We start from the raw sequence: 27,600 nt of genomic DNA, 5'->3' as shown, positions 1-27,600 counted from the left end.
AGGAGATACGACGAGGTGTGGGTGAGGAGGTCTCGGGGCTACGCGAGGAGGTAAAGCGAGGTGAGAAGCGTATGGAGAAAGAAGTGAGGAATAATACGGCTAAGTTACAAGGGGGAATAGAAGATCTGACGGAGGAGGTGGAACAGCTGACAGAGGGACAAACGAAGTTAGTGGAGCAGGTTCAAAGGAACACTGCAGTACTCGGAGGGTTAAAGGCGACACAAAAAGAAATTAAAAATGATTGATAGCGACACAGAGGCAATGTCAGATGGTACGGGAGGAACTGACAATGAGGGTGGACGAGGTGACAGAGATAATGGAGACAAAGGACCGGCAGGTGAGGATGCACATAGAGACGGTCACGGTAGCCTTAGAGGACGAACTTGAGGAGACGCACCGAGAAATAAAAGAGGTTAAACAAAAATTAGAGGAAGTGGAAGAAGAGGTGAGTGAAATTAAGAAGAGACGGACATAAACTAAGAGAGAAATCCAGGAGGAGGTAATGGAATTGGTACAAGATCGGTGCTCAACTCATAATGTGCTGCTCACTAACCAAATAAAGAGTTTGCAGGTGGCAAAGGAGGTGCGGAGACGAGGTACGGAGGTGAGTGGAAATGTATATGATATGAGGAAAGCTTCAGTCGGCTTGGGGATTGGTTTGGATCCGGGTGTTCGTGAAAGGCCGTTGGTGAAGTGTGCGACAGGTCTGGTGTGCGAAAAAAGAGGTGTGCGAGAATGTCCGACCATGGGGTGTGTGAGGAAAAAGTGCACGCCGAGGAGTGAGTGTGCCGTCAAGAGTGAGTTGGTCGAAGCGCGTGTGCGAGGGGGTACATGGAAGCGCGGTGTGGTGAGTGTTACGGAGGAAGTAACGAGAGAGTGTACACCTGTGGTGAGTGTTACAGAGGATGTAACGAGAAAGTGTACGCCTGTGGTGAGTGTTACAGAGGAAGTAACGAAAGAGTGTGCACAAAAGGATGCGCGAGAAAGGTGTGTAACGGACGGGTGCATGAGGAAAGAGTGTGCCGTCGAGAGTAAGGGTGAGTGCGCTGTCAAGAATGGAGGTGAGAGTAGTGAGAGTGACACGGAGCGTGAGTTAGTTGTGGCAGGTGAGAGAGGATGTACACCTGGAATGGAAGGATGCACACCTGGAATGGTAGAGCGTGAGTCGGAATGCACGCTGGAATTGGTAGTGAGGCACGTGGTTGGGTGTGCGGGTGAGAGCACACCTGTGATTGTCACAAAGGAGGTGACCGAGAAAGGGGCGCGAAGAGGTGTGTTGGTGAGGTGTGCGAGCGACGAATGTGTGCCAAAGTGTTCGGTGGTCAGGTGTGTGACCAAGTCGGTGAGCGGAATAAGGGTACCTGGGTGTGTAAGGAAAGGTATGAGCAAGCAAGGGGTAGCGTATGCATGTAAGCATCCAGGTGAAGCATCGACGGTAACCGGGTTAAAGGTTAGAACGACTTATAGCCGAATCGGGCCCTCGGTGCGCGTCGGGCAGCTTCGCGTGCCGCGAGGACCAGCGGGGATCCGAACCACGGCGGTTTCGAAAGAACCGCCGTACGCGATCCACGCTGTGCCTCGCTTGGAACGGCCGCGTCCGGGCTCCACTAGGCGGAGCGGGCAGGCCGATAGGAAGGGTCGTCATGGCGACCACTTTCTATTGAGACGTGCCGGCAGGTCGAGATCGGGCAATTGGATGGCTACGCGCCGAGGTGGTGCGTGGGATCTCGGCACGGGTAAGCCCCCGTCCCTGCACCGAATGCGGGACGTATCCAGCCGCTGGCACAAAATAACCCGCGTTCATTGCTCGGCTGTACGAAGCCGGGCTGCAGATGTGAATTGGCGCACCGAGAGGACCTAATAAGTAGACGGGTGATGGTGATAGTGATAGTGATTTGATACGAAATTTATAATAGTGAGTAGAATTGGCAGTAAATGGAAAATTTTTAATTGGCTGAAATTTGGTGGGCCAAATTGATAGTGAGACCCCCGATGTGGTGGGATGGCAAATCCACCATCCCTCACAGGTGGGGCAAATGCGCTATAGTTTATGGGGTGTATGGCAGTGAATACTAGCCCGGGTGGGTTAGGATATTGATAGGGATCTAGCGAAGATGACATTAGGTGACGTTAAGATTAGTTAGTGACTGATACCTGTAGTGGGGACGCAGGTAGTTTAGTGTGGATTATAATGACGAGGGAGCGCAATCGTTTAAAGGGACGACTGGGAAGCGCAAGTTTCAGAGGGGAGTAGTTAGCTGAGATGATGCCGTGTGTGTGAGGATTGAACAGGTGTGATTGCACAGGTGTGCAACTGAACAGGTGTGTGGAGCAGTGTATGAGGGAGTAGTGGTGATGTGTGTTGTGTTGACCAACTGGTCCAGGAAGAGGAGGAGGGTGCAGGTGGCACCAGGTGATTGCACAGGTGTGCAACAAACAGGTGTATGTGGCTGTGTGGAATAAATGGAGTATTGGAATGGATGGTCGTGGAGTGAGTATGGTGGAAATTGTGGAGTGGAGTGGATGGTGCGAAGGTGTGAATGGGGGAAGAGTCGACCCCCATCACGGATACCCGGGGCGGGTAGTGTAAGTGTTAGGTAGAGGGTACAGGTAAATTGTGGTTGGATATTGGCATCTGTGGTGCGAGGTGAAAGAATGGTATTTGGATGGGTGCATTAGTGTTGTGGAAATGGCTGGGCGTGTAGCCTGTTAGTGTGTGTAGTTGGTTGGGCACTCCACCACTGTGAGGATGTCGGCCAGGTGAGGCCGCAGGTGGGCTCTGGGAGCCGGTAGTAGTTGTTGTGGATGGGGCCCGAGGATCCGGAGGACGGACCCGGGTAGCCCAGTGCCAGAGGGCACCATGGGGTGACAGAGCCAGGAGGGGCTGTCCCCAGTTAGTTAGGTTAGGGTGAGGAGCTAGGTAAGCTCGGGTGGCAACTGCAGTGGTGGAGGTGTGCAGGTGGGTAGACCTGATGGGAGAGCTACACGTCGCGGCCCAGAAATTGTGCGAGGGCACCGGGAGATGAATCGGGGGAGTGAGACCCCAAATTGAGAAGCACCACAGTTTGGTCAATGGGAATTGGTTTTTAGAACCCGTAGTGTAAGTTGGCCAATGGATTGGCAGGGAAAGACCCCGGGTAGTGTAAAGTGTGTTAATGTCATTTAGAAAGTAGTTTGGATGAAGTCTCCTCGCACCATCTGCATCCACTCACCTGAGGTGACAGGTACTCCGCACCATGCCATGTTTTATTATTTTTACTGTGCAAATGTTTGGATTGTGAGACGCATCATGACGTGGGTGTGACATTGTGCGTAATTCCATCTCTGCCTCCTTATGAGGATTGATGACGAATTGGGTGATGGCAAATTTTGGTTAGAGGGATTGTGGAGACGAATTTGGTATAGGGGAAATATGGGGAAGACGTGACAGTAGTGACGAATTTGTAAATGTGTAGATTTTTGTACATATGGGGTAAGGGCAAGGGTAGGGTAGGTGACAGGGGGGTGACGTACGGTAGGGACGAGCTTTCTCACTTCGCCCTCCGTACGCATTTCGCCTTGCATTGCCTTATTGATGTGTACCCTTGTGACCTTACCCCTCGCTCAATTGTCTTTCCCCTTTTGTCTCCCACATGACCTGTGCGCCATTGGGCGCCGAGGGGAGCGTGCGTGGGTCGGCCATTGTGCGCCCGAAATTCCCAGAACCAGCTGTCTGCATCGATGCACCACATTATGGACCACATGCCTGTGGCCGAGCACCACTTATGGACCCCATGGGTTGGGGCATGGCCCCTCTGCTGGAACCGGCCATGAGGGCCCGAAATCTTGCTGGCGGACCTTGGCCACAGGGCACCGATGCCCCACAGGTGAACCACACGTAGTCGGCCCTGTGGGCCATAAATAAAGCAAATAAAAAGGACACATTGGGCACACTTTATTGAAAATAGGCCGCCAGTAAGAAAATGAAGGAAAAGACAACAACTGGAAGAAATAATAATAACCAGCAGAGGGAGCCGAAGAGCAAGAGACACCTGCAGGGTTTGGGTTTGTTGGCTTTATTTTATTGATGAACAATGGTGACTGCACCGATTGGTGCTTGGGTGCGTTCATGGTGCGTCGATGCAGAGCAGACTGTCTCCCCCCCAGAAAGAACAATCACAGGTCCTGGGTTAGTTTTGTAAATAAAAATAGCGTCATTGTAAATAATGCTTCCCACCGTCAGTGTATAGTTTGAAGACCATTCCGCAATTCGGTTAACTGTGGGCGTAAGTCTGTTAGGCAGGGTGCAATGGAGCAGCGGGACACATTTATTTATGTTTTAAAACTGTCGCACTCAGGGTCAGGTTAAAAGTAGAGGGAACTACACCTACGTGCCACACTAAGGTAAAAGTTATAGGCCCGGGACGTGCCTAAGGGGAGGAGGGTGCAGTGTTGTGGATATGAGAATGTTTTTTTATTTTATTGTTGTGGTAAAATGTTGTTGTAAAAGGTTGTTGTAAAATATCACCCCTCCTCCCTCCGTTTGTGGTTGTATAAAGGTCAAAGGGCGTTCCCGTAGTTAGTCCATAAAACATACATGCAGGACACGATATATCTTTTTTGACAGTTATATCCTTATTATGTGTATTAGTGTAAGGCTGTGTCTTCCATTAATTGAAATACTCCATTGCACCAGTGAAAGAGATAGATTCCCTTCATTCCCACTCCCAACACTTCCATTCCCCCCTTTCCGTCAATTGCAATTCGCATGGCCAACTGCATGTTGGGCGGTTTTCCCTTCATCCGCCATTGACCACGAGGCAGGGTTGGGGAAGCAAGGCGGGTCCCCACCTCGTCAGAGAGGGGAGGAGTGATCCAGCCCCACTCGACCAACCATGAACAAGGGGTTTGGCTTGAGAGGGCGAGGAGAGAACGTTTGGGGGAGGTTCGCAAAGGTTGAGGGGCGGGGCCTATATAACCCACGGCGGGGGTGTTCCCAAAAGAGAGGCACTGAGAGTTGGTCTGAGTCGGTTGCCAGAGGAGGGTCAGTGGTTGCGTTGGTTGCGGTGGTAAGAAGTCGGTGGTGAGAAGTGGTGGCGTCGAGGGGTCAGTGGTTGCGTTGGTTGCGTTGAGTTGTCAATGGTGAGGAGACACCAGGGCCAGGAGAGAGAAGGTGCCAAGGGCCATTACCAGCAGTTGCACCAGAGACGGCAGACGCGCCCTGAGCTGAGCCAGAGAGGCAGCGTTGACTCCACCAGGCAGCTTCAACCCGTTACCCCGCGGGGACCAAATAGCGGTGGCATCGGTGGCCGTCGAGGTCCAGCCGACGTCCCGTGCGGGATCAAGCCCGAACCATCTGCCCCAGCTGAACCTTCCCATTCCTCCTTCCAACATTCATTCCATTCCATCCTTCTTGTATACGTGAGTTTGTTTTGTTTGTTCTGTCCCTGGGTATTTAATTAAGTCTGTAGGTAAGCTGGTATTTTCCCTGTGTCACCTGCGTCTTATGTGCTTGTAAATAAACGTGACTGCTTTCTTTTTGCTTGTGTGTAAATAGTCAATAAATTCAGTCGTATTTCCAGACCTTTCTTGGCATTCCTTTTCCTCTTGCATTGCGTCGTTTTTGTCTTTTCCCTCATTGAGCAGCTGTGGTGCGATACGGCCAAAGTTCTGGGTGAATCGGGTGAGTCAGGGATCCTGTAACGGTCGCGGCAATACCAAACCGCTCGGTAACTAACATCTTAATCCGCGATCTGTAACAATATATATATAATAACATGGCAGAATTTGTTAAAGAAAATTTGAAGTTAGAGAAAAATTTGAAGAAGAAGAACTTTTGGTCACAAATATACATACATAACCACATACGTTTCCTCCATTATAATAAGGTTCACGGACTGGTGTGTGTTTGTCATGCTACTCCTATCGTTCTGGGCTGACATCAATATTTCGGATCAGCATGACCCCAATTAGTGTATAGGGCTGTTTTTTTATCTTTTATCTTTGCCAGTGGTTTTGGGGCGACGGGAGGGGGTATGCAATTTCTTTATGTAAATGTGTATCGTGTAGCACCACTCCAGGTGTGGGACAATGTATTACAAGTCACCACCCTTTTCGGTACAGTATTCCTGTCTCCACGTTGGCCAGTGCAATGAGGTGTTTTCAATTACCGAGCTTCACATATTTTGGAGACATATTTTGAATTACATGTTTGAATAAGTATAACAGCACAGCCCCGTTTGAATAAGGATAACACAACAATAATTTTAAAAAACACCTTTAGAGGCCATTTTAACCATTTAGAGGCCATTTAGAGGCCATAACACAACAATAATAAAGCAATATATTCACTTTTGAGAAAGGCATCCAATTATGTTTGAAATATATGATGGTTCATGTTGTGTTTATGCAATCCTCAGCTGGTATTTTTGTATCAAGATATTCATTACACATGATGGGCATTGAGGAAGTTAGGAGTGGAGGAATGGTTGATCAGAGTAGTGATGGCTATGTACGAAAGAGCGCGCACAGCTGTAAGGACGAAGGACGGGAACAGTGGTGAGTTTGAGGTGAAGGTGGGAGTGCATCAGGGGTCGGTACCAAGTCCACTACTATTTGTAGCTGTGATGGAGGTGCTGGCTTGCAGAAGGTTTGCCGTGGGATTTGTTGTATGCAGATGATCTGGTGTGGATTGCAGAAAGTATGGATGGACTGAAGGAGAAGATGAACAAGTGGAAGGAATGTATGGAGACAAAAGGTCTGAAGGTGAATATTGGAAAGACTAAGGTGATGGCAAGTGGTAAAGCATGTGGTGAGGTGGAAAGAACTGGGAAGTGGCCGTGTGCTGTGTGCAGGAAGGGTGTCGGAGTGAATTCCATTCAATGTACAATGTGCGCTGAGTGGGTTCATCAAAAATGTAGTGATCTGAGAGGGTCATTAACCAGTGTGGCAGCTACATTCAAGTGTAAGGTGTGCACAGTGGGACCTGCAGATGGAGAAAATGTTGAGTTGGATCTTGGAGACGTCGTGAAGCTGGAAGGTGTGAAAACATTTTTCTACCTAGGAGACGTGCTGAATGGAGAAGGTGGACCAGACTCGGCAATGGTTGCTAGAGTGAGATGTGCATGGAATAAGTTTTGGGAACTGAGTGGCATGCTGACGAGGAGGGGAGTGTCGTTGAAGCTGAAGGGAAAGGTTTATGCTGCATGTGTGAGAAGTATTACGATTTATGGGAGCGAGACATGGGTAATGAACGTAGAGCAGCAACGAAGGCTGGAAAAGGTGGAAATGCGAATGGTTCGGTGGATATGCAGAGTATCGTTGAGAGAGAGGAAGACAAATGATGAATTGCGAAAGATGATGGGAATAGAACCTGTGATGGATGCTGTTGAGATGGTTTGGTCATGTGTTGAGGAAGAATGAAAGTGACTGGTTGAGAAGAGTGATGGAAATGAATGTAGAAGGAAGTAGACGATGGGGAAGACCGAGAAAGACTTGGCTAAAGGTGGTAGAGGAAGAAATGCGGGCAAGGGGGTTAACAAGGGGAGATGTAGAAAATAAGGCAAAATGGAGAAGATTGTCATGGCTAACCAACAGTGTTACCACCACTCTAGCAGGTAAAATGGCCTTTAAATGCCTGTTATTGTTGTATAGTCATTACACAAATATTGACAACGCTACACAAAGGCTGCTTGACATATTAAAAGGAAAATTACAGAAAAAAAAACTAACAAAAACATTTCAATCAATTTCAGATACACACTGATGAACGCACCTTCTACCTCACCAAGCAAGTTCAGGAACAAAGCCCTTGTCAATACCCAGATTATATTTGGAAGGGCTGCCCTGACACACAATTGACAACTATGAATAGCTGAAGTGAAAACTCAGAGAGAAATACATGATTCAAGGTCAACAAGGGCAAAACATGCACACCAACAAACCGAGGTGCCCGTTTGTACCTCGTCTGGAAAACAGAACATTTGATACATGACTTTGTTCACAACCCGGCGTAAATATAATCACCACTTGCCACATTGAACTTGTGTTACCAGCAACTACTTCAACAAGCAAAACAAAGATGACAACTTTGTCAAACAAAATTAGGAGGATTAAACGATTAAACAAACCATCAAGAAGGCCCGAATTGTCAATAGGGCCTGGGTAAATGTTCGGATCAACGCTCTGCAGCAAATCCCAGCTGTCAAAGCCGACATACTTCTTCCACTGCTTGAACCAATGGCAGTCCACGAGATACCTGCATGCCGATCGAAACAAGTCTGTACAAACCAGGCAAATCTAGATAATCACATTGTTTACATTTTCATACCTGATTCAGATGGCTTTGGGACATTCAACAAAAAAGTATGCATTAGTTGCTGATGACAGACATTCAACATGTCCATAGTTTGCTCAATATATGGTCATGACAGAAAAAAAATGGGACAATCAAGATGGCAAAAAAGTGGAAGGTGATGTCGCCAAATAACAACTGATACCGAAATGTCACAACAAGCTCAAGCATGTATAAAAGCTTCAGCAGAGAGTCAATAAACTTCAAAGCGGTAATAAACCTGATTACGATTTACATCCCAATGTTACTCAAGAGCAGAGCTCTGTCAGCTCAAACGTGAAGAGAAACAACAGTCCAAGTCCCAAACTTTAAACGCAACACCTGTCCCAGTCCAATTCCCAAACTTGAATTGCAACACCAATCACAGTCCCAAACTTGAATTGAAACCCAAGTGCCAAACTTGAAATGCAACCCCAGTCAAAGTCCAAAAATTAAATCACAACTCAGTCCAAGTCCCAAACTCGAATCGCAACCACAATCCCAGTCCCAATGCCAGTCCCGAATTTGAATCGCAAACCCAATGCCAGTCCCAAATTTGAATTCGTAACACCAATGCCAGTCCCGAATTTGAATCGCAACCCCAATGCCAGTCCCAAATTTCAATCGCAACCCAAATCCCAGCCCCAAAGTTTTTTGAAATCCCACTTTTTTTGGAAATCCCCAATTCTTTCTTTCCTGGAAGTTCTAGCAGTGTCCATGTGTTTTATACCTTTCCCACCCCCCTCCCCCCGCCTAACCCATGCCTCCTCCCCCCAAGCCCTCTCCCTCCCACAGATCTCCCGATGTCCCTGTTCTCTGCTGTTGTACTTGTGTGCTGCCCTCTCTCTCCTCATCTTGTCTCCCGCTCCCTTTATTGTCTGTTTTGTGTGTCCGTTTTTTTTTGTGATTGATGTTAGCTCTTACATGAGCCTCGATCTTGTAGTTGTATACAAAAAAAAAAAAAAATTAAGTTGACTATTAACCCCAATCCCAGTCCCAAACTTGAATCACAACCCCAATCCCAGTCCCAAACTTGAATCGCACAACCCAATCCCAAACCCAAACTTGAATCGCAACACCAATGCCAGTCCCAAACTTGAATCGCAACCCCAATCCCAGTTCCAAACTTGAATCACAACCCCAATCCGACAACCCCAATCATAACCCCAACCCCAATCCCAGTCCCAAACTTGAATCGCACAACCCAATCCCAAACCCAAATTTGAATCGCAACCCCAATGCCAGTCCCAAACATGAATCGCAACCCCAATCCCAGTCCCAAACTTGAATCACAACCCCAATCCGACAACCCCAATCACAACCCCAACCCCAATCCCAGTCCCAAACTTGAATCGCAACCCCAATCCCAGTCCCAAACTTGAATCACAACCCCAATCCCAGTCCCAAACTTGAATCACAACCCCAATCCCAGTCCCAAACTTGAATCACAACCCCAATCCGACAACCCCAATCATAACCCCAACCCCAATCCCAGTCCCAAACTTGAATCGCACAACCCAATCCCAAACCCAAATTTGAATCGCAACCCCAATGCCAGTCCCAAACTTGAATCGCAACCCCAATCCCAGTCCCAAACTTGAATCACAACCCCAATCCCAGTCCCAAACTTGAATCACAACCCCAATCCCAGTCCCAAACTTGAATCACAACCCCAATCCGACAACCCCAATCACAACCCCAACCCCAATCCCAGTCCCAAACTTGAATCGCAACCCCAATCCCAGTCCCAAACTTGAATCACAACCCCAATCCCAGTCCCAAACTTGAATCACAACCGCAATCCCAGTCCCAAACTTGAATCACAACCCAATCCCAGTCCCACACTTGAATCACAACCCCAATCCCAGTCCCAAACAAGAATCACAACTCTAAGGCTAATGTCAGTCCCAAACTTGAATCGAAATCCCAGTGCAGTACAAAACTTCAATCACAACCCCAATTCTCGGTCCCTAACTTGAATCGCAACCCCAACTCAGTCCCAAAATTTGAAGCGCAACCCCAATGCTAAATTAGTCAACCAAACGAAGGAATTCCAATATCCAATGAGAGCTTGACGCGGCGCCCAAACGACTTATATGGATGTCATGTGACGAGGTAAAAGGACAACCAATGTGGTCTTTAGTTTGTGTAAATAGACACCATGTGAAGGAGGTTTACCCACCAAATCTCTCCTTTCTTTAACGGCTCCTTCAGCAGAGTTGCCAATTCGGCTTTTTGTGCTGCTAAATCCGGAACTCGCATCACCGCCATTGCATCGCCTTCACGCGCTGCATGTCGGGTAAAAAGCCGACGACGTTATTTTCGTTTATGAAATTCGTCAAAAAAAATTCTCAACGTTATAGACCCATATAACCAGATTAACCCTATTCCTTAAAATTATGGTTTCCTTTAGTTATAACAAGTTTGGCTATATCGCAATAAAATACTCGGTTTCCTAGAGCCATTAACCTTATACACCACCTAATATAATACAATAATCTATTTTAAGATCTTCGTTACTATAATGTACAATTTTAAAATAAATGACATTATACCACATTATACTCTAAAGCAATAAGTTCGTAGATTCCGTCCGGTCGTGGGTAAATCAAGAGTCACAAACGAAGTTCATGTTCCGAGCGACATTTTTCAACATGAACTGCATGATGAAGAAGAAGAATACGAGGAGGAAGAGGAAGAAGCATACGGCTGACGATTTCAAACTTTCTCAATAACAAACCCAAAGGCAAAATCCGAAAACTGGGCTCTTGTCCTTTCTGTCGAGTTCAACTCTTTTTCCGCTTTAATTCTCTTACAGATTTACATTCTCAGCTGGAATTTTAAAAACGCAAGTCGTTGATCAATTTTAACAACTCTATTAAAACGATTGTTGACCTGCAGGGACACAATAGTACAGAGGGGTGGGAGTGCGTGATGGAGTGGGTGATGAAGCGGGAGGGTGGGGATTTGGGGGGTTTAGGATTGGGATTTAGGGCATTTAGTCATACACTAACTTGCAGTCTCTGCCTGTACTTGGTTTAGCACACACAGACACACATTAGAGGGACGCACCCATGTGGGCAATGCGCGGCGGCGATATTGGTCAGAGCGAGCGGTTCTGCAGTTTTGCTGCTTGCGCACATGGGAATCCTCGATTATATCGCCTGCTGATTGGTTGTTGGAGGGAATTTCCCCGTCATTCCGTGCATGATGAACGAGGGATTACCCATCTACAGCCTAGTTTTATATTTGTGAAGATCCGTTGAGCGGAAGTTTGTACTCGAATTTGATTGGAAAAAAGTGATATTTTGGAGATATAGACGTCGTTCAAAGGTGAGTGGACGTTAAATATAGTGAAGCGCGGATGCTGCGCGCGCTAAGGCTTACGAAAGGAGCAAGCGGACAACGCGGTTCATACAAAAGAATCTTTATTCAAAGCACTCAAACTGTAGCACTGAGCTGCTCGTGCGTCGGTGGGTGCCCGTGGCATGCCGTTGGCTTGGCACCGGGGCGAACCTCTGGGCGGTCTCCTGCAGAGCGGAGCGCTGCTGTGCCGCGGACCATGGAGTCGGGGAGGAACTCGCCCGGCACCCGCAGCGGTTGCCCGAAGACCAACTTCGCCGCGGATGCGCGCAGGTCATCCTTGGGTGCCGTCCGGAGGCCCAGCAGGACCCAGGGGAGCCTGTCGACCCAGCCGCCGTCGCGGAGGGTGGCCCGGAGCACGGCCTTCAATGAGCGGTGGAATCACTCGCACAGGCCATTAGCCTGGGGGTGGTAGGCCGTGGTTCGGTGCAGCCGGACCCCGAGCCCCCACGCGACCGCCCCCCAGAGCTCCGAGGTGAACTGGGGGCCGCGGTCGGACGAGATGTCTGAGGGGGCACCGAACCGGGCGACCCAGGTGGCGATGAACGCCTGTGCGATGTCCGCCGCCGTCGTCGACGCCAAGGGCACGGCCTCCGGCCACCGGGTGGTGCGGTCCACCATGGTGAGGACGTGGGTGAAACCCCGCGAGGGGGGCAGAGGTCCCACCAGGTCCACGTGGACGTGGTCAAACCGGCGTTCCGGCACCGTAAACGGGGCCAATGGGGCCTGGGTGTGCCGGTGCACCTTGGCGCGCTGGCATGCGAGGCACGTCCTGGCCCAGCCGCGGACGGCCTTCCGGAGGCCATGCCAGACGAATTTGTCGGCGATCAACCTCTGGGAGGCCCTCGTGCCCGGGTGGGATAGGCCGTGGATGGTGTCAAACACCTGGCGCTGCCAGCCCGCGGGCACGATGGGGCGAGGCCGCCCGAGGGAGACGTCGCACAAGAGGGCCGCGCCCGCGCCGTCGAACGGCACCTCGGTGACGCGGAGGCCCGTGACGGCGGTCCGCAAGGCCTGGACGTCGGGGTCAGCGGCCTGGTCCGCTGCCATCCGGGCATAGTCAATGCCGAGGTGGACTGCGTGGGCAACGGCCCGGGAAAGGCAATCCGCCACCGGGTTGTCCTTCCCCGCGACGTGCCGGATGTCCGTCGTGTACTCGGACACGGCCGAGAGGTGACGCTGCTGCCGGGCCGACCACGGCTCGGTGACCTTGCCCATCGCGAAGACCAGCGGCTTGTGGTCGACGCACGGCCCTCGAGCAGATGGCAGAAGTGCCTGACCGCCAAGTGAAGCCCGAGCAACTCGCGGTCGAAGGTACTGTAACGGCATTCGGGCGGGCGAAGCTGCCGGCTAAAGAACGCCAGTGGTTGCCAAGCTCCACGCACCCATTGCTCGTGCACCGCGCCCACCGCGTAGTCCGAGGCGTCGGTGGTGAGGGCGATCGGTGCATCGGGCGCCGGGTGCGCGAGCATGGTGGCATTAGCCAAGGCGAGCTTCGCGCCCGTGAACGCCGCGTCCATCTGCTCGGTCCAGGTAACGTCACCTTTGCCCGGCTTACCTCGGGGAGCTTCGTGCAGGGGGCGCAGGAGCTGGGCGATACGGGGCACGAACCGATGGTAAATGTTCACCATGCCCAGGAACTCCTGCAGCCCCCTGATCGTGCGGGGCGCGGAAACCCCTTCAGCGCCTCCACCTTGGCCGGCAGGGGGACGGCTCCGTGCCTGGTGACGCGGTGCCCCAAAAAATCGATTTCGGCGACGCCGAACCGGCACTTTGCGGGGTTCACAATCAGGCCATGCTGGCCCAGGCGTTCGAAGAGCGTGCGGAGGTGGTGTAGGTGCTCTTCGCGGGACGCGCTGGCGACGAGGATATTGTCCAGGTAGACGTATACAAAATCCAAGTCGCGCAGGACGCTGTCCATCAGCCGCTGGAACGCCTGAGCCGCATTCTTCAAACCGAAGGGCATCCGCAGGAATTCGAAGAGTCCGAATGGCGTGATGACCGCCGTCTTCGGGATGTCCTCCGGCCTGACGGGGACCTGATGGTAGCCGCGTATGAGGTCCACCTTCGAGAACAAGGACATGCCCGCCAAACGGGCGGAAAAGTCCTGAATGTGGGGGACGGGGTAGCGGTCGGGGGTGCTGGCGTCATTGAGACGGCGATAGGCCCCGCACGGTCGCCATCCCCCGCCGGGCTTCGGCACGGTGTGCAGCGGCGATGCCCAAGCACTCTCCGAGCGCCGAACGATGCCGAGTCGCTCCAGGGTAGCAAACTCCGCTTTTGCTACCGCTAGCTTCGTCGGCTCGAGGCGGCGTGCCCGGGCATAGACAGGTGGCCCGACGGTGGGGATGTGATGGGCCACCCCATGCTTGACAGCCCCCGCCGAGAAGGTGGGCCGCGTGAGGGCCGGGAAGCTGGCGAGGAGGCAGGTGAATTCGTCCGCTGCCGGAAGCGTACAGATCAACGTGGCCGGAACCGAACCGTTCGGCAAGCCGCTCGGTGAGCCGCTCAGTGAGCTGCTCGACGAGCTGGGCAGCGCACAAGCGAGCGAGCTAAACGTCTCGGCCTGGACAAGACGTCTGTGCTTTACGTCGACCAGGAGCCCATTTGCGCACAGGAAGTCCGCGCCAAGCAATGCCATGGGCACGTCGGCGGTGACGAACGACCATCGGAAAACCTGCCCTCCGAACCGCAGAGAGAGGCAGCGTTTTCCGTACGTACGGATGGGCGTCCCGTTCGCGGCAAGCAGCGCGGGGCCCCCGCCCGCGGTGTGCTTGTCCGACGTATCGGCAGGAACGACACTCACCTGCGCTCCCGTGTCGCACAGGTAACGGCGCCCGGATAAGGTGTCCGTTATGAACAGTAGGCTGTTCGAACGGCCGGCGCTCATTGCCACTATCGAGCGCCGGCCCGGGCGTTTCCTGACCTGTCGAAGGAGCACGGCGGATGACACTGTCGAGCCTCGTGGCCGAACCTGGCATCGAACCGGCACCAGGTGATGGAGCTGGAGGAGCGCGGCTGGCTCCGCCAGGCTGGTGGAGCCGGCGGTTTTCCCCGCGGTGGAGGTTTTCTCCGCGGTGATGGGCGGGGCGTGGCGGCGGCCATGAGGTGTGCATCGGCATCAGCCTCGGGATCCACGAGGTGTGCAGCAGCATCAGCCTCGAGATCCGCGACGGCCGCACCGACTCTCGCCCGCGTGTCCGAAGCCGCGAAGTACCTGTCTGCCTCGGCGGCCAGTGCTCGGGGTTCCGTTATCACGGTCCCGGCCAACGCGAGGCGTACCTGTGCTGGTAGTTGGCGACGGAAAAGCGCCCGGAATAGAGAACCAGGGGCTTCGTCGCCCAACAGCGACAGCATATGATCCATTCGGACCGACGGACGCGTGTCGCCGAGCTCGGGGAGATCCAGGAGGTGGTCGGCCCGTACGTCCTCCGTGAGGCCGAACGTGGCTAGGAGTAGCCGCTTGAGCGCCTCATACTTGTGGCCGTCCGGTGGGTGGCGAAGGACGGACACACCTCGAGCGGCCGTGCCAGGCCCGAGGGAGGCGACGACGTGGCAGTAGCGCGTGTCGTCGCTGGTGATGCGCCGAAGCTGAAACTGGGCTTCAGCTTGGATGAACCAAACTTCGGCCTGGGCCTCCCAAAATTCGGGAAGTTTGACCGACATCGCGTTGTTTGCCATTGCAATGGCGTCGTGTTCGGAAGGATCGCTACGGAAGATCCAACGTCGAGGTCACCAAATGAAGCGCGGATGCTGCGCGCGCTAAGGCTTACGAAAGGAGCAAGCGGACAACGCGGTTCATACAAAAGAGTCTTTATTCAAAGCACTCAAACTGCAGCACTGAGCTGCTCGGCGCTGCGCGCCCCGTGTATATCCTGAGGCCACGCCTCTCTTCCCGGCGTGGCCCACCCCCACTTGGTGTACGGGGTGATGTCACCACGTCAGTGCTTTCGTGTCCGCCACAATAGCAAACATTCTACAATGTGGTGAATATTTCATTCAGATTGGTTCATCGTGAGTGATTTTATAACCCTTGTAAGATACATGGTCGTCGATCTAAATCCGTGCGCCCGGCGCCTCGAGTTAGTTAGGCAGCTCAGAAATTTTTGGGGGAACGACTTTACAAAAGTACCATTTTTATTGTAGTGGTTCATTGGACCATATGCAATAGAATTTGGACCGGAGGCAAGACATATACAGTGTTTGACTTTTGCGCAAATACGACTCGCACAGCATAATATCGAGCAATACATTTATGCAAATAAATCATCAGCTATTGGAGTTAGACTAAAATCGTAAATACATAAATTGCTGGACAAATTACCTTGAACAACATGTTGTCTGTTCTAAAGCTATATTGTCATTAAATCCTTGTAGTTGCTACATGTTACATATATGAGAGGTGCGCGAGTCACAAGTATAACACATTTGTATAAACACTCGGTATTATATTACTAATTATTATTACATGGAAGCGTAAGATTTATTATGCAGGCATGCATAAGTTTTACAAATAACACTGCACGTAATGAAATAAAAGTTAGCCTCCTTGTTGAAAATATATACAGACCTGGCATTTAATATGGAATATTTTTTTTGTGGGGGTGAACTTACTTTTCAAGATGTCTTAGAACCAAAAGTTCATTGGAATTATGTTGAAATTATTCTAGATTTTGTTAATGTGACCTTTAAAAGAAATAAAAACCACATTTGACATTTCGAAACAAATAAATTGATCCTTGAAAGTGATGCAAACTGATATCGAACTCAATTCATGGACAGTACTGTGTTAAACTTCTGTACGTTTTCCAGAAGTATCTCTTTATTTTTCACATTAGCCCAAAAATTTTTTAACAAAAACAAAAGTGAAATTACAACTGGGATTACGGACAGTAAAATTACAGTTCAGTACTTCGTGTAACCCCCACGAGCATTCAGGAGAGCACGTACACGTTGAGGCATGCTGTTCACGAGATTTGCCAAGGTTTGGACAGGAATCGCTTGCCATGCAGTGACAATAGCCTGCTGCAATTCACGCACAGAGGTCGGCTGCTGGTCCAAGTTGTCGATTTGACGCGTTAATTCTGCCCACAAGTTCTCTATCGGATTCATATCCGGGGACATGGCAGGCCACTCCATATGCTCTACACCACGATCAGCAAGAAATTCTCTACACCATATGCTCTACACCACTCCATATGCTCTACACCACGGTCAATGCGAGCATGATGAGGCCGTGCATTGTCATCTTGAAGACAAAGTTTCCTCGAAACGCTGCACGAGAAAATAGAAGCAATGTTTCTTCCAGAATGGCCCTGTACTTGAACTGGTTCAGGTTTCCATTCAGAACAACCAGGTCAGTTTTGACCCCTGCATGAAAAGCAGCCCAAACGGTCACCCCACCACCTCCAGCTTGGACTCTTGGCACTATACAATCTTTGTTGTAGGCTTCATGCATTTGTCTGCGCACTCGGATGCGGCCATCTTGACGATAGACCAGAAATCTAGACTCGTCACTGAAGATCACGTGATTCCAGTGTCCTGGCTGCCATTGACGGTGCTCTCTGGCCCACTGCAATTGGCGCTGGCGGTGTTGTCTGGTCAGGCGTGGCTTTCTCAGGGGACGCCTGGCACGATAGCCTGCTTGAACCAGTCGTTGGTTGACTAGTCTTCTGGATACAGGCACATTTGTCAGTTGCTGCCACTCAGCCCTAAGCCGATTAGCTGACTTGGTACGGCCATTGCGGACTAACCGGTGCAGCTGGCGATCATCCCTCCTTGTAGTTCTGCGGGGACGTCCTGGCGTCGGTATTGGAGTAGGGACACCCCTCTGAGCATTTCGTTTCAGGATCTTTGACACCTGACCTTGAGTGATGCCATACTGCCGAGCAATAGCACGCTGTTTCATGCCGTAATTTCGTAAAGCCACCACTCCATGACAAACAGCATTGTCGAGTTGATGGACCATCTCCAGAGGAAGCGGCAATAACTTTTGGAGATCTGCAGCAGTTGTTTTCCACGAATACAGAATGCAACAACACTTGTATACCTGACTGTGAAGCCAATCATCAAATGCACCTGTCCATACATTTTGCCACGCCACCTGTGATATAATCCTGTTGTTGACTTCTTGCTGCGACAGACAATCAGTGACATGGTTCTTTTAACAAATAAATCACCAAAGTGTAAAAGAAACTCACCAGATTGATATACTGAGTTAAGAAAGTAAACCCAAGTCAAGAAAAAAAAAAATTCCATATTAAATGCCAAGTCTGTACATAATTGGTTTTTGTCCTTGGTTTTTGTCCAATAAAAAGGTGAAGAACACTGTATATTTCTTGCCTCTGGTCCTAAATCTATTGTATATGGTCTAATGGACCACCGAAATAAAAATGGCGCTTTTGTCAAGCCGTTCCCCATTTTCGATAAATATGCTGCTAAGCTGCCTGACTAAGTATTAATAAAGTTACATGACTTTCCGAAATTGAGAGTGAAATTCTGATCACAGTTTTTCCTTTTCTTCATTAGGAAAACAAAGGCCAAAATAACCCTCATTTTTAATCCTTTAAAAATTTACAGCTCCGTTAATTATAATCATCCGCTTTTAATAATCAAGGTGTTATTGGAAAGCTAATTTTATATTCTTTAAAATGATGCATGTTCCAACAATATTGGAACAAGATTGAAAATTTTGGTGTGTGTCTACATATTAGCCGCAGGGGAAGGACATTTGGCCCATCATGCGTGCACGCATATATATATATAGCGTGAGAAAATGAGAAAAGCTTGCAGTGTTAGTGTGAGGAATCTCTGAGGATATCTCAGAGACTCTATAGCTCAGTGGGCTGTCACCGCGTAAGTGATGAGGTTCCTGGGTTTGAGTCCCGGGTTGAATTCAGAATTTTTTTCACACTAGCCCCATGCAGGAATTTACTTCCTGTTTCTTAAATTGCTAGATGAGTTCATCTTCAATGCACTTTCACACACTTACATACACATACATTAACCCACATCCGGTGTCTGCCGAGCAGGCATGTACGACATCGGCCATTATAAAGCTCGCAGTGTTAGTGTGAGAAATCTCTGAGGATATCCCAGAGACTCAATAGCTCAGTGGGCTGTCACTGCGTAAGTGATGAGGTTCCTGGGTTCGAGTCCGGGTTGAGTCAGAATTTTTTTCACACTAGCCCCACGCAGGATTTTTTTTTTTTCTTTAATATACAGATACAATATAATTTTTTTATGTGTTTTTTTGTAGGTTTTTTTAATTTTTCTTTTAGAATTATTTTCGGGGTAGAGGAGGGCAGTGGACAAGGGCAGTACTTTGGTGAAAAACATTAACCAACATTAACCACACACCATCCCTTGACGAGACCCCCACTGACAACACTCTGCACAGATGCACAAATATACTCGAGCTACGTACTTTAAAGTCCTGGCAATATCCCTACAACCTTCTACCTCTATCTCGAATACCTCTACTTCTAGTCGTTCCAACTTGCAGGTACGGTAACCTATCTAATTCCAAACGATGTGTGCCGCTCGTTTATTTGCCAAAATTGTGTACCGTTCAAGTTGTTTGCAGTTCCGGTTGTGCGTTTCAAGTTATGCGGTTCAAGGTGTGTGGTTCTCCAGTTCAAGTTGTGCAGTTAAAGTTGTGTGGTTCAAGGTGTGCCGTTCTCCAGTTCTGTTTGTGCGGTTCAAGGTGTGTGGTTCTCCAGTTAAAGTTGTGCAATTAAAGTTGTGCGTTTCAACTTGTGCATTTCAAGTTGTGTGGTTCAAGGTGTGCGATTCTCCAGTTCAAGTTGTGCGGTTCAAGTTGTGCATTTCAAGTTGTGTGGTTCAAGGTGTGCGGTTAAAGTTGTGCATTTCAAGTTGTGTGGTTCAAGGTGTGCGGTTCTCTAGTTCAGGTTCTGCGGTTCAAGGTGTGCGGTTCTCCAGTTCAAGTTGTGTGGTTCAAGTTGTGTGGTTCAAGTTGTGCGGTTCTCCAGTTTAAGTTGTGTGGTTCAAGTTGTGCAGTTCAAGTTGTGCATTTCAAATTGTGGCGGTTCAAGTTGTCTGGTTCAAGTTGTGTGGTTCTCCAGTTCAAGTTGTGTGGTTCAAGTTGTGTGGTTCAAGTTGTGTTGTTCAACTTGTGCATTTCAAATTGTGGCGGTTCAAGTTGTCTGGTTCAAGGTGTGTGGTTCTCCCGTTCAAGTTGTGCAGTTAAAGTTGTGTGGTTCAAGGTGTGCCGTTCTCCAGTTCTGTTTGTGTGGTTCAAGGTGTGTGGTTCTCCAGTTAAAGTTGTGCAATTAAAGTTGTGCGTTTCAACTTGTGCATTTCAAGTTGTGTGGTTCAAGGTGTGCGATTCTCCAGTTCAAGTTGTGCGGTTCAAGTTGTGCATTTCAAGTTGTGTGGTTCAAGGTGTGCGGTTAAAGTTGTGCATTTCAAGTTGTGTGGTTCAAGGTGTGCGGTTCTCTAGTTCAGGTTCTGCGGTTCAAGGTGTGCGGTTCTCCAGTTCAAGTTGTGTGGTTCAAGTTGTGTGGTTCAAGTTGTGTGGTTCTCCAGTTAAAGTTGTCTGGTTCAAGTTGTGTGGTTCTCCAGTTGAAGTTGTGTGGTTCAAGTTGTGTGGTTCAAGTTGTGTGGTTCAACTTGTGTGGTTCAAGTTGTGTGGTTCAAGTTGTATGGTTCAAGTTGTGTTGTTCAACTTGTGCATTTAAAATTGTGGCGATTCAAGTTGTGTGGTTCAAGTTGTGCGGTTCTCCAGTTCAAGTTGTGTTGTTCAAGTTGTGCGGTTCTCCAGTTCAAGTTGTGTTGTTCAAGTTGTGCGGTTCTCCAATTCAAGTTGTGGGGGTTATCGATGTTATAGATGCAGAAAATAGGGCAAAATGGAGAAGATTGTCATGGGGACCGCAAGGCTAACCCCCGCTCTTGCAGAGAAAAAGGGCTTAAAATGCCTGTTGTGTTGTTTGTATTCTGTATGAGTAAAAATTAGAGATTGTAAAAACAGTAACATAGGATGATTTTATATAGGGCTCTTGGAGTGAGGGAAGGGGAAGAAGAAGGAGTCCATGAATAATTGAGAAAGGCATGTAAGAAGGCTCCGGAAGGAGTATTGATTATGAGGGATTTTAACTTTCCAGGGATAGATTGGGTCCAGCAAGGGCATCGATCGTTACTTAAAATTGGGGGAGACATTGCAAGTGCAAATCGCGGAGCCAGCAATAGTGATGACCGGACAAATCTAGCCCCTCATTCAAATTGTTGACTCGAGATGTTCCTTCCTGTGGTGCATTCCGAATATTCAATCTGACCGACCGTCTCTGCCACGTTTCTTAGAAATAATTAATTAATTAATAATTAATTAATAAAAGCAAGCTCTTTTAATTTTGAGGTTTTTCTTGGTGCCAAAGTTTATTGTTGTGCTCAAAAACTAAATATAATAATTCAACATGTCAAAGGTCTTAGAATCTTAGTATCAACATGTCAAAGGTCTTAGAATCTTAGAATCAACATGTCAAAGGCAAAAACTAAAAATGAGTGACAATAAAAAAATACTACACAGGAAACTAACCTCAAAACTTGCCAAAATACAAGCACTTGTGTCTGCGATCCATTCAAAATTTCCTGAGAAATAGTTTCGGGGTCAAGTGCTGCCAGTCGATTTCGGTGCACGTGACAGATCATGAGATGGTTGAGGCGTTGCTGGGTCATTGTACTACGTAGCCACGTCTCCGTACGCCTCCCTCCGTGCACTGAATGACCGGATCACATTAACTTGCTGGGGAGACCAAGAGAAGCCTGAGTTTCTACTTGCGGGAGCATTCGACGGACTTCTGGCACCATGGCTACAAATATCTTCCGGTAATCCTCAAACGATGAACCACTGAATTGGTTACAAAATAAGCCAACATCTTGCTCTGGAGTCTAGACCAGTGGTTCTTAACCTGGGGTGCACGCACCCTCTCGGGGTGCGAACCATTCCGGCCGGTGCAATTACAAACTTGCTTGCACTGAATTGGTTACAAAATAAGCCAACATCTTGCTCTGGAGTCTAGACCAGTGCTTCTTAACCTGGGGTGCACGCACCCTCTCGGGGTGCGAACCATTCCGGCCGGTGCAATTACAAACTTGCTTGCACTGAATTGGTTACAAAATAAGCCAACATCTTGCTCTGGAGTCTAGACCAGTGGTTCTTATCCTGGGGTGCACGCACCCTCTCGGGGTGCGAACCATTCCGGCCGGTGCAATTACAAACTTACTTGCACTGAATTGGTTACAAAATAAGCCAACATCTTGCTCTGGAGTCTGGACCAGTGGTTCTTAACCTGGGGTGCACGCACCCTCTCTGGGTGCGAACCATTCCGGCCGGTGCAATTACAAACTTACTTGCACTGAATTGGTTACAAAATAAGCCAACATCTTGCTCTGGAGTCTAGACCAGTGGTTCTTAACCTGGGGTGCACGCACCCTCTCGGGGTGCGAACCATTCCGGCCGGTGCAATTACAAACTTACTTGCACTGAATTGGTTACAAAATAAGCCAACATCTTGCTCTGGAGTCTGGACCAGTGGTTCTTAACCTGGGGTGCACGCACCCTCTCGGGGTGCGAACCATTCCGGCCGGTGCAATTACAAACTTACTTGCACTGAATTGGTTACAAAATAAGCCAACATCTTGCTCTGGAGTCTAGACCAGTGGTTCTTATCCTGGGGTGCACGCACCCTCTCGGGGTGCGAACCATTCCGGCCGGTGCAATTACAAACTTACTTGCACTGAATTGGTTACAAAATAAGCCAACATCTTGCTCTGGAGTCTGGACCAGTGGTTCTTAACCTGGGGTGCACGCACCCTCTCTGGGTGCGAACCATTCCGGCCGGTGCAATTACAAACTTACTTGCACTGAATTGGTTCCAAAATAAGCCAACATCTTGCTCTGGAGTCTAGACCAGTGGTTCTTATCCTGGGGTGCACGCACCCTCTCGGGGTGCGAACCATTCCGGCCGGTGCAATTACAAACTTACTTGCACTGAATTGGTTACAAAATAAGCCAACATCTTGCTCTGGAGTCTAGACCAGTGGTTCTTAACCTGGGGTGCACGCACCCTCTCGGGGTGCGAACCATTCCGGCCGGTGCAATTACAAACTTACTTGCACTGAATTGGTTACAAAATAAGCCAACATCTTGCTCTGGAGTCTAGACCAGTGGTTCTTATCCTGGGGTGCACGCACCCTCTCGGGGTGCGAACCATTCCGGCCGGTGCAATTACAAACTTACTTGCACTGAATTGGTTACAATATAAGCCAACATCTTGCTCTGGAGTCTAGACCAGTGGTTCTTAACCTGGGGTGCACGCACCCTCTCGGGGTGCGAACCATTCCGGCCGGTGCAATTACAAACTTACTTGCACTGAATTGGTTACAAAATAAGCCAACATCTTGCTCTGGAGTCTAGACCAGTGGTTCTTATCCTGGGGTGCACGCACCCTCTCGGGGTGCGAACCATTCCGGCCGGTGCAATTACAAACTTACTTGCACTGAATTGGTTACAAAATAAGCCAACATCTTGCTCTGGAGTCTGGACCAGTGGTTCTTATCCTGGGGTGCACGCACCCTCTCGGGGTGCGAACCATTCCGGCCGGTGCAATTACAAACTTACTTGCACTGAATTGGTTCCAAAATAAGCCAACATCTTGCTCTGGAGTCTAGACCAGTGGTTCTTAACCTGGGGTGCACGCACCCTCTCGGGGTGCGAACCATTCCGGCCGGTGCAATTACAAACTTGCTTGCACTGAATTGGTTACAAAATAAGCCAACATCTTGCTCTGGAGTCTAGACCAGTGGTTCTTAACCTGGGGTGCACGCACCCTCTCGGGGTGCGAACCATTCCGGCCGGTGCAATTACAAACTTGCTTGCACTGAATTGGTTCCAAAATAAGCCAACATCTTGCTCTGGAGTCTAGACCAGTGGTTCTTAACCTGGGGTGCACGCACCCTCTCTGGGTGCGAACCATTCCGGCCGGTGCAATTACAAACTTGCTTGCACTGAATTGGTTACAAAATAAGCCAACATCTTGCTCTGGAGTCTGGACCAGTGGTTCTTAACCTGGGGTGCACGCACCCTCTCTGGGTGCGAACCATTCCGGCCGGTGCAATTACAAACTTGCTTGCACTGAATTGGTTCCAAAATAAGCCAACATCTTGCTCTGGAGTCTAGACCAGTGGTTCTTATCCTGGGGTGCACGCACCCTCTCTGGGTGCGAACCATTCCGGCCGGTGCAATTACAAACTTGCTTGCACTGAATTGGTTCCAAAATAAGCCAACATCTTGCTCTGGAGTCTAGACCAGTGGTTCTTATCCTGGGGTGCACGCACCCTCTCGGGGTGCGAACCATTCCGGCCGGTGCAATTACAAACTTACTTGCACTGAATTGGTTACAAAATAAGCCAACATCTTGCTCTGGAGTCTAGACCAGTGGTTCTTATCCTGGGGTGCACGCACCCTCTCGGGGTGCGAACCATTCCGGCCGGTGCAATTACAAACTTACTTGCACTGAATTGGTTACAAAATAAGCCAACATCTTGCTCTGGAGTCTAGACCAGTGGTTCTTATCCTGGGGTGCACGCACCCTCTCGGGGTGCGAACCATTCCGGCCGGTGCAATTACAAACTTACTTGCACTGAATTGGTTACAAAATAAGCCAACATCTTGCTCTGGAGTCTGGACCAGTGGTTCTTAACCTGGGGTGCACGCACCCTCTCTGGGTGCGAACCATTCCGGCCGGTGCAATTACAAACTTACTTGCACTGAATTGGTTCCAAAATAAGCCAACATCTTGCTCTGGAGTCTAGACCAGTGGTTCTTAACCTGGGGTGCACGCACCCTCTCGGGGTGCGAACCATTCCGGCCGGTGCAATTACAAACTTACTTGCACTGAATTGGTTCCAAAATAAGCCAACATCTTGCTCTGGAGTCTAGACCAGTGGTTCTTAACCTGCAGTGCACGCACCCTCTCGGGGTGCGAACCATTCCGGCCGGTGCAATTACAAACTTACTTGCACTGAATTGGTTCCAAAATAAGCCAACATCTTGCTCTGGAGTCTAGACCAGTGGTTCTTAACCTGGGGTGCACGCACCCTCTCGGGGTGCGAACCATTCCGGCCGGTGCAATTACAAACTTACTTGCACTGAATTGGTTCCAAAATAAGCCAACATCTTGCTCTGGAGTCTAGACCAGTGGTTCTTAACCTGGGGTGCACGCACCCTCTCGGGGTGCGAACCATTCCGGCCGGTGCAATTACAAACTTGCTTGCACTGAATTGGTTACAAAATAAGCCAACATCTTGCTCTGGAGTCTAGACCAGTGGTTCTTAACCTGGGGTGCACGCACCCTCTCGGGGTGCGAACCATTCCGGCCGGTGCAATTACAAACTTACTTGCACTGAATTGGTTACAAAATAAGCCAACATCTTGCTCTGGAGTCTAGACCAGTGGTTCTTAACCTGGGGTGCACGCACCCTCTCGGGGTGCGAACCATTCCGGCCGGTGCAATTACAAACTTGCTTGCACTGAATTGGTTACAAAATAAGCCAACATCTTGCTCTGGAGTCTAGACCAGTGGTTCTTAACCTGGGGTGCACGCACCCTCTCTGGGTGCGAACCATTCCGGCCGGTGCAATTACAAACTTGCTTGCACTGAATTGAATTTGCACTGAAATTTGAACTTGCACCGAAAGGAGTGCTAAGAATCTAATTCTAAGTCTTCAATTCTAAGACCTGTCCAACGTCTTCAATTCTAAGACCTGTCCTAAAAGTCATTGATTTTTGACAAGGGGTGCGACAAAATATTCTGAGAACCGAAGGGATGTGGACACCAAAAAAAGGTGAAGAAGCACTGCTCTTGAGAATCTGTAAGTTAAGGAAATTTGCGCATTATTTGTGGCTGGAATGACCCAGTCAGTGACATTGCGTACAAGTCCCTATACGCCATGAGGTCAGTTGATGTAAATATTCTGTAACGTTTTCACCTGCACTGTCAATGACCTTGAACAATGTACTCTGTTTAATTCTTCTGCAGCTTTGGATTTTGGCAAAACATTGGAAGATGCAGTTTAACGTAAATAAAAGAAATGTAGATGCTTGGGATGGGTAAGAATACTGCAATGAAAGTAGAGATCACATGATGTAAGTGGCAATCTTGGAGCACATCACACAGGAGAAGGACCTTGGGGTGTTAATACATCCGGGGAGCGGGGGAAGGAGGTTTTCAGACACGACAATGCCAGGCAGCAATAGGTAAAGCAAATAGGGTTTTAGGTTGTATCTGTACAGGGATGAATGACAAATCAAACTAGAAAGCATCTGAAAAGGCAAAGTCCGTCCGCGTCTGCTTTGTATTCGGACTTCTAACAGCTCAAAAAAAACAAAAACAATTGACGATTCTAGGTGACCTTGACCTTCTGACCTCATTAAGCAATGGGCTTCAGTGACTAAATACGCAAACGCTGCTCAAATTTTTAATCGATGACATGGAAATTCATGCTTTTGTGACTTTGACCTTGGGATGTAAAAAAAAAAAAATTTGGCTTCTAGCTTTTAATTGGTGAACCAATTCAGTTACCCAATATGCAAATTCTTAAAATTTCAGGTCAACAGATGAAAATTGACGATTTTATGTGACTTTGACACTATGTGTGAGCAAAGTGGCTCCTTTGGAAGAGAACTTGAAGCAACACAGCACTGCAGTATTAATGCACATGTCTATCTGTATCAGTACTCACACACAACGCCACAGTTGAAACATTTTCAGCGCATGCGCACCAAGCACTACGTGCTAACCCCGACTAATGAAATCCAGCACATCCACAAGCCGGACTCTTTTATAAGTCCCCTACCAGTTTCACAGGAGCGGACTATAGGTTTTCTCTCCATCTGTCTGTCCGTCCGTCCCACCTGGGGGTTTCCAGATACTTTATCTTCAGGCTCAGACTCGGACAGTGTGGTCTGAACTCCTATATCTACATAGAATAGGGCATTAGGGTGTCATCCTACCAGGTCCTGCGAGCGGTGTAAGGTTCCCATATATTTGTAACACCTCTTTATTGCGCCTTTTCCACTGTACGCGAGTGATGCCCAGCCAGCATGTCCAGCTGGGGCCCATATGAGTCCTATGTGGGCTAACTTGTGGGTCCCATGTGTGTCCCCCCACGTAGGCCCCAGCTGGAATTGTCCATAGGCTACACCCGGGGGCCAACTGGGTTGCCCACGTAGGCAGTGCATGGGCTTTTCGTGGGCTAGCCCACATAGGCTGGACATGGGATTTGCATGTGTTATACATGGATTTTTCCTGGGCCTCAGGTGAATGTAAATGAGGTGTAAATCAATCCTGCATTAGCTACAACATCACATCTGCTTTACTGTCTATAAATATCGAATGGAGTGTATTTGTAGAGAGGCTTTTGCTTGAAGTTATCTTAAAGAAACTGTCAAAAACTGTCAAAACAAGCAAATAATGGTAAATACTTTAATAATCCAATGGTGTTCCTGTGGCGTTTGAAATGTCTTGGAACATCTTGCTGTAGTATTCCTGCTTCCAGAATACCAAGGGTGTGAACTTCTAAAAGTTTGACGAAGATAAGATCCGTTCAGCCATCTCTGAGAAATGGCGATATAGACACACACACACACACACACACACACACACACACACACACACACACACACACACACACACACACACACACACACACACACACACACACACACACACACACCTCTCATACGTAGTAACTAGTATGTATAGATTTTCGAAAAATCAAACTTTCAACCCTCTACATTGAACCACCATCCGAAGTATCATAAAATTGACAATTCAAGTACTATTATTGATCTACATCAGGGTTCACAATATGGTTGCTGATTGGAAACTACAATGTTTCTTCAAACG

General features: G+C 49.0%; 2 protein-coding genes across 3 annotated transcripts in view; one reads left to right on the top strand and one right to left on the bottom strand.

The window, feature by feature from the left end:
- The window catches only part of LOC137436460 (ubiquitin carboxyl-terminal hydrolase 15), a 115,345-nt gene extending 104,739 nt beyond the window's left edge, over positions 1–10,606 (bottom strand). For both annotated transcript variants that reach the window (XM_078786442.1, XM_068130259.2), the window contains exons 1-2: positions 10,494–10,606; positions 8,109–8,236 (exon numbers count right to left, since the gene is read on the bottom strand). In XM_078786442.1, coding sequence (XP_078642568.1) covers positions 8,109–8,236; positions 10,494–10,582 — 217 coding nt within the window. In that variant the 5' untranslated portion in view covers positions 10,583–10,606. The remainder of the gene's footprint in view (positions 1–8,108; positions 8,237–10,493) is intronic.
- Positions 10,607–11,514: 908 nt separating this feature from the next.
- SLC18B1 (solute carrier family 18 member B1) overlaps positions 11,515–27,600 on the top strand; it is an 80,085-nt gene continuing 63,999 nt past the window's right edge. Inside the window, exon 1 of the mRNA XM_078786438.1 lies at positions 11,515–11,644. The gene's annotated coding sequence lies outside the window, so the exon portion shown is untranslated. The remainder of the gene's footprint in view (positions 11,645–27,600) is intronic.

The sequence above is a fragment of the Myxine glutinosa genome, chromosome 11, assembly GCF_964187855.1.
Source record: "Myxine glutinosa chromosome 11, kmMyxGlut1.1, whole genome shotgun sequence".
NCBI lineage: Eukaryota > Metazoa > Chordata > Myxini > Myxiniformes > Myxinidae > Myxine > Myxine glutinosa.
Note: the sequence above shows the minus strand (reverse complement) of the source record. Positions and strands in the feature narration are given on the sequence as shown.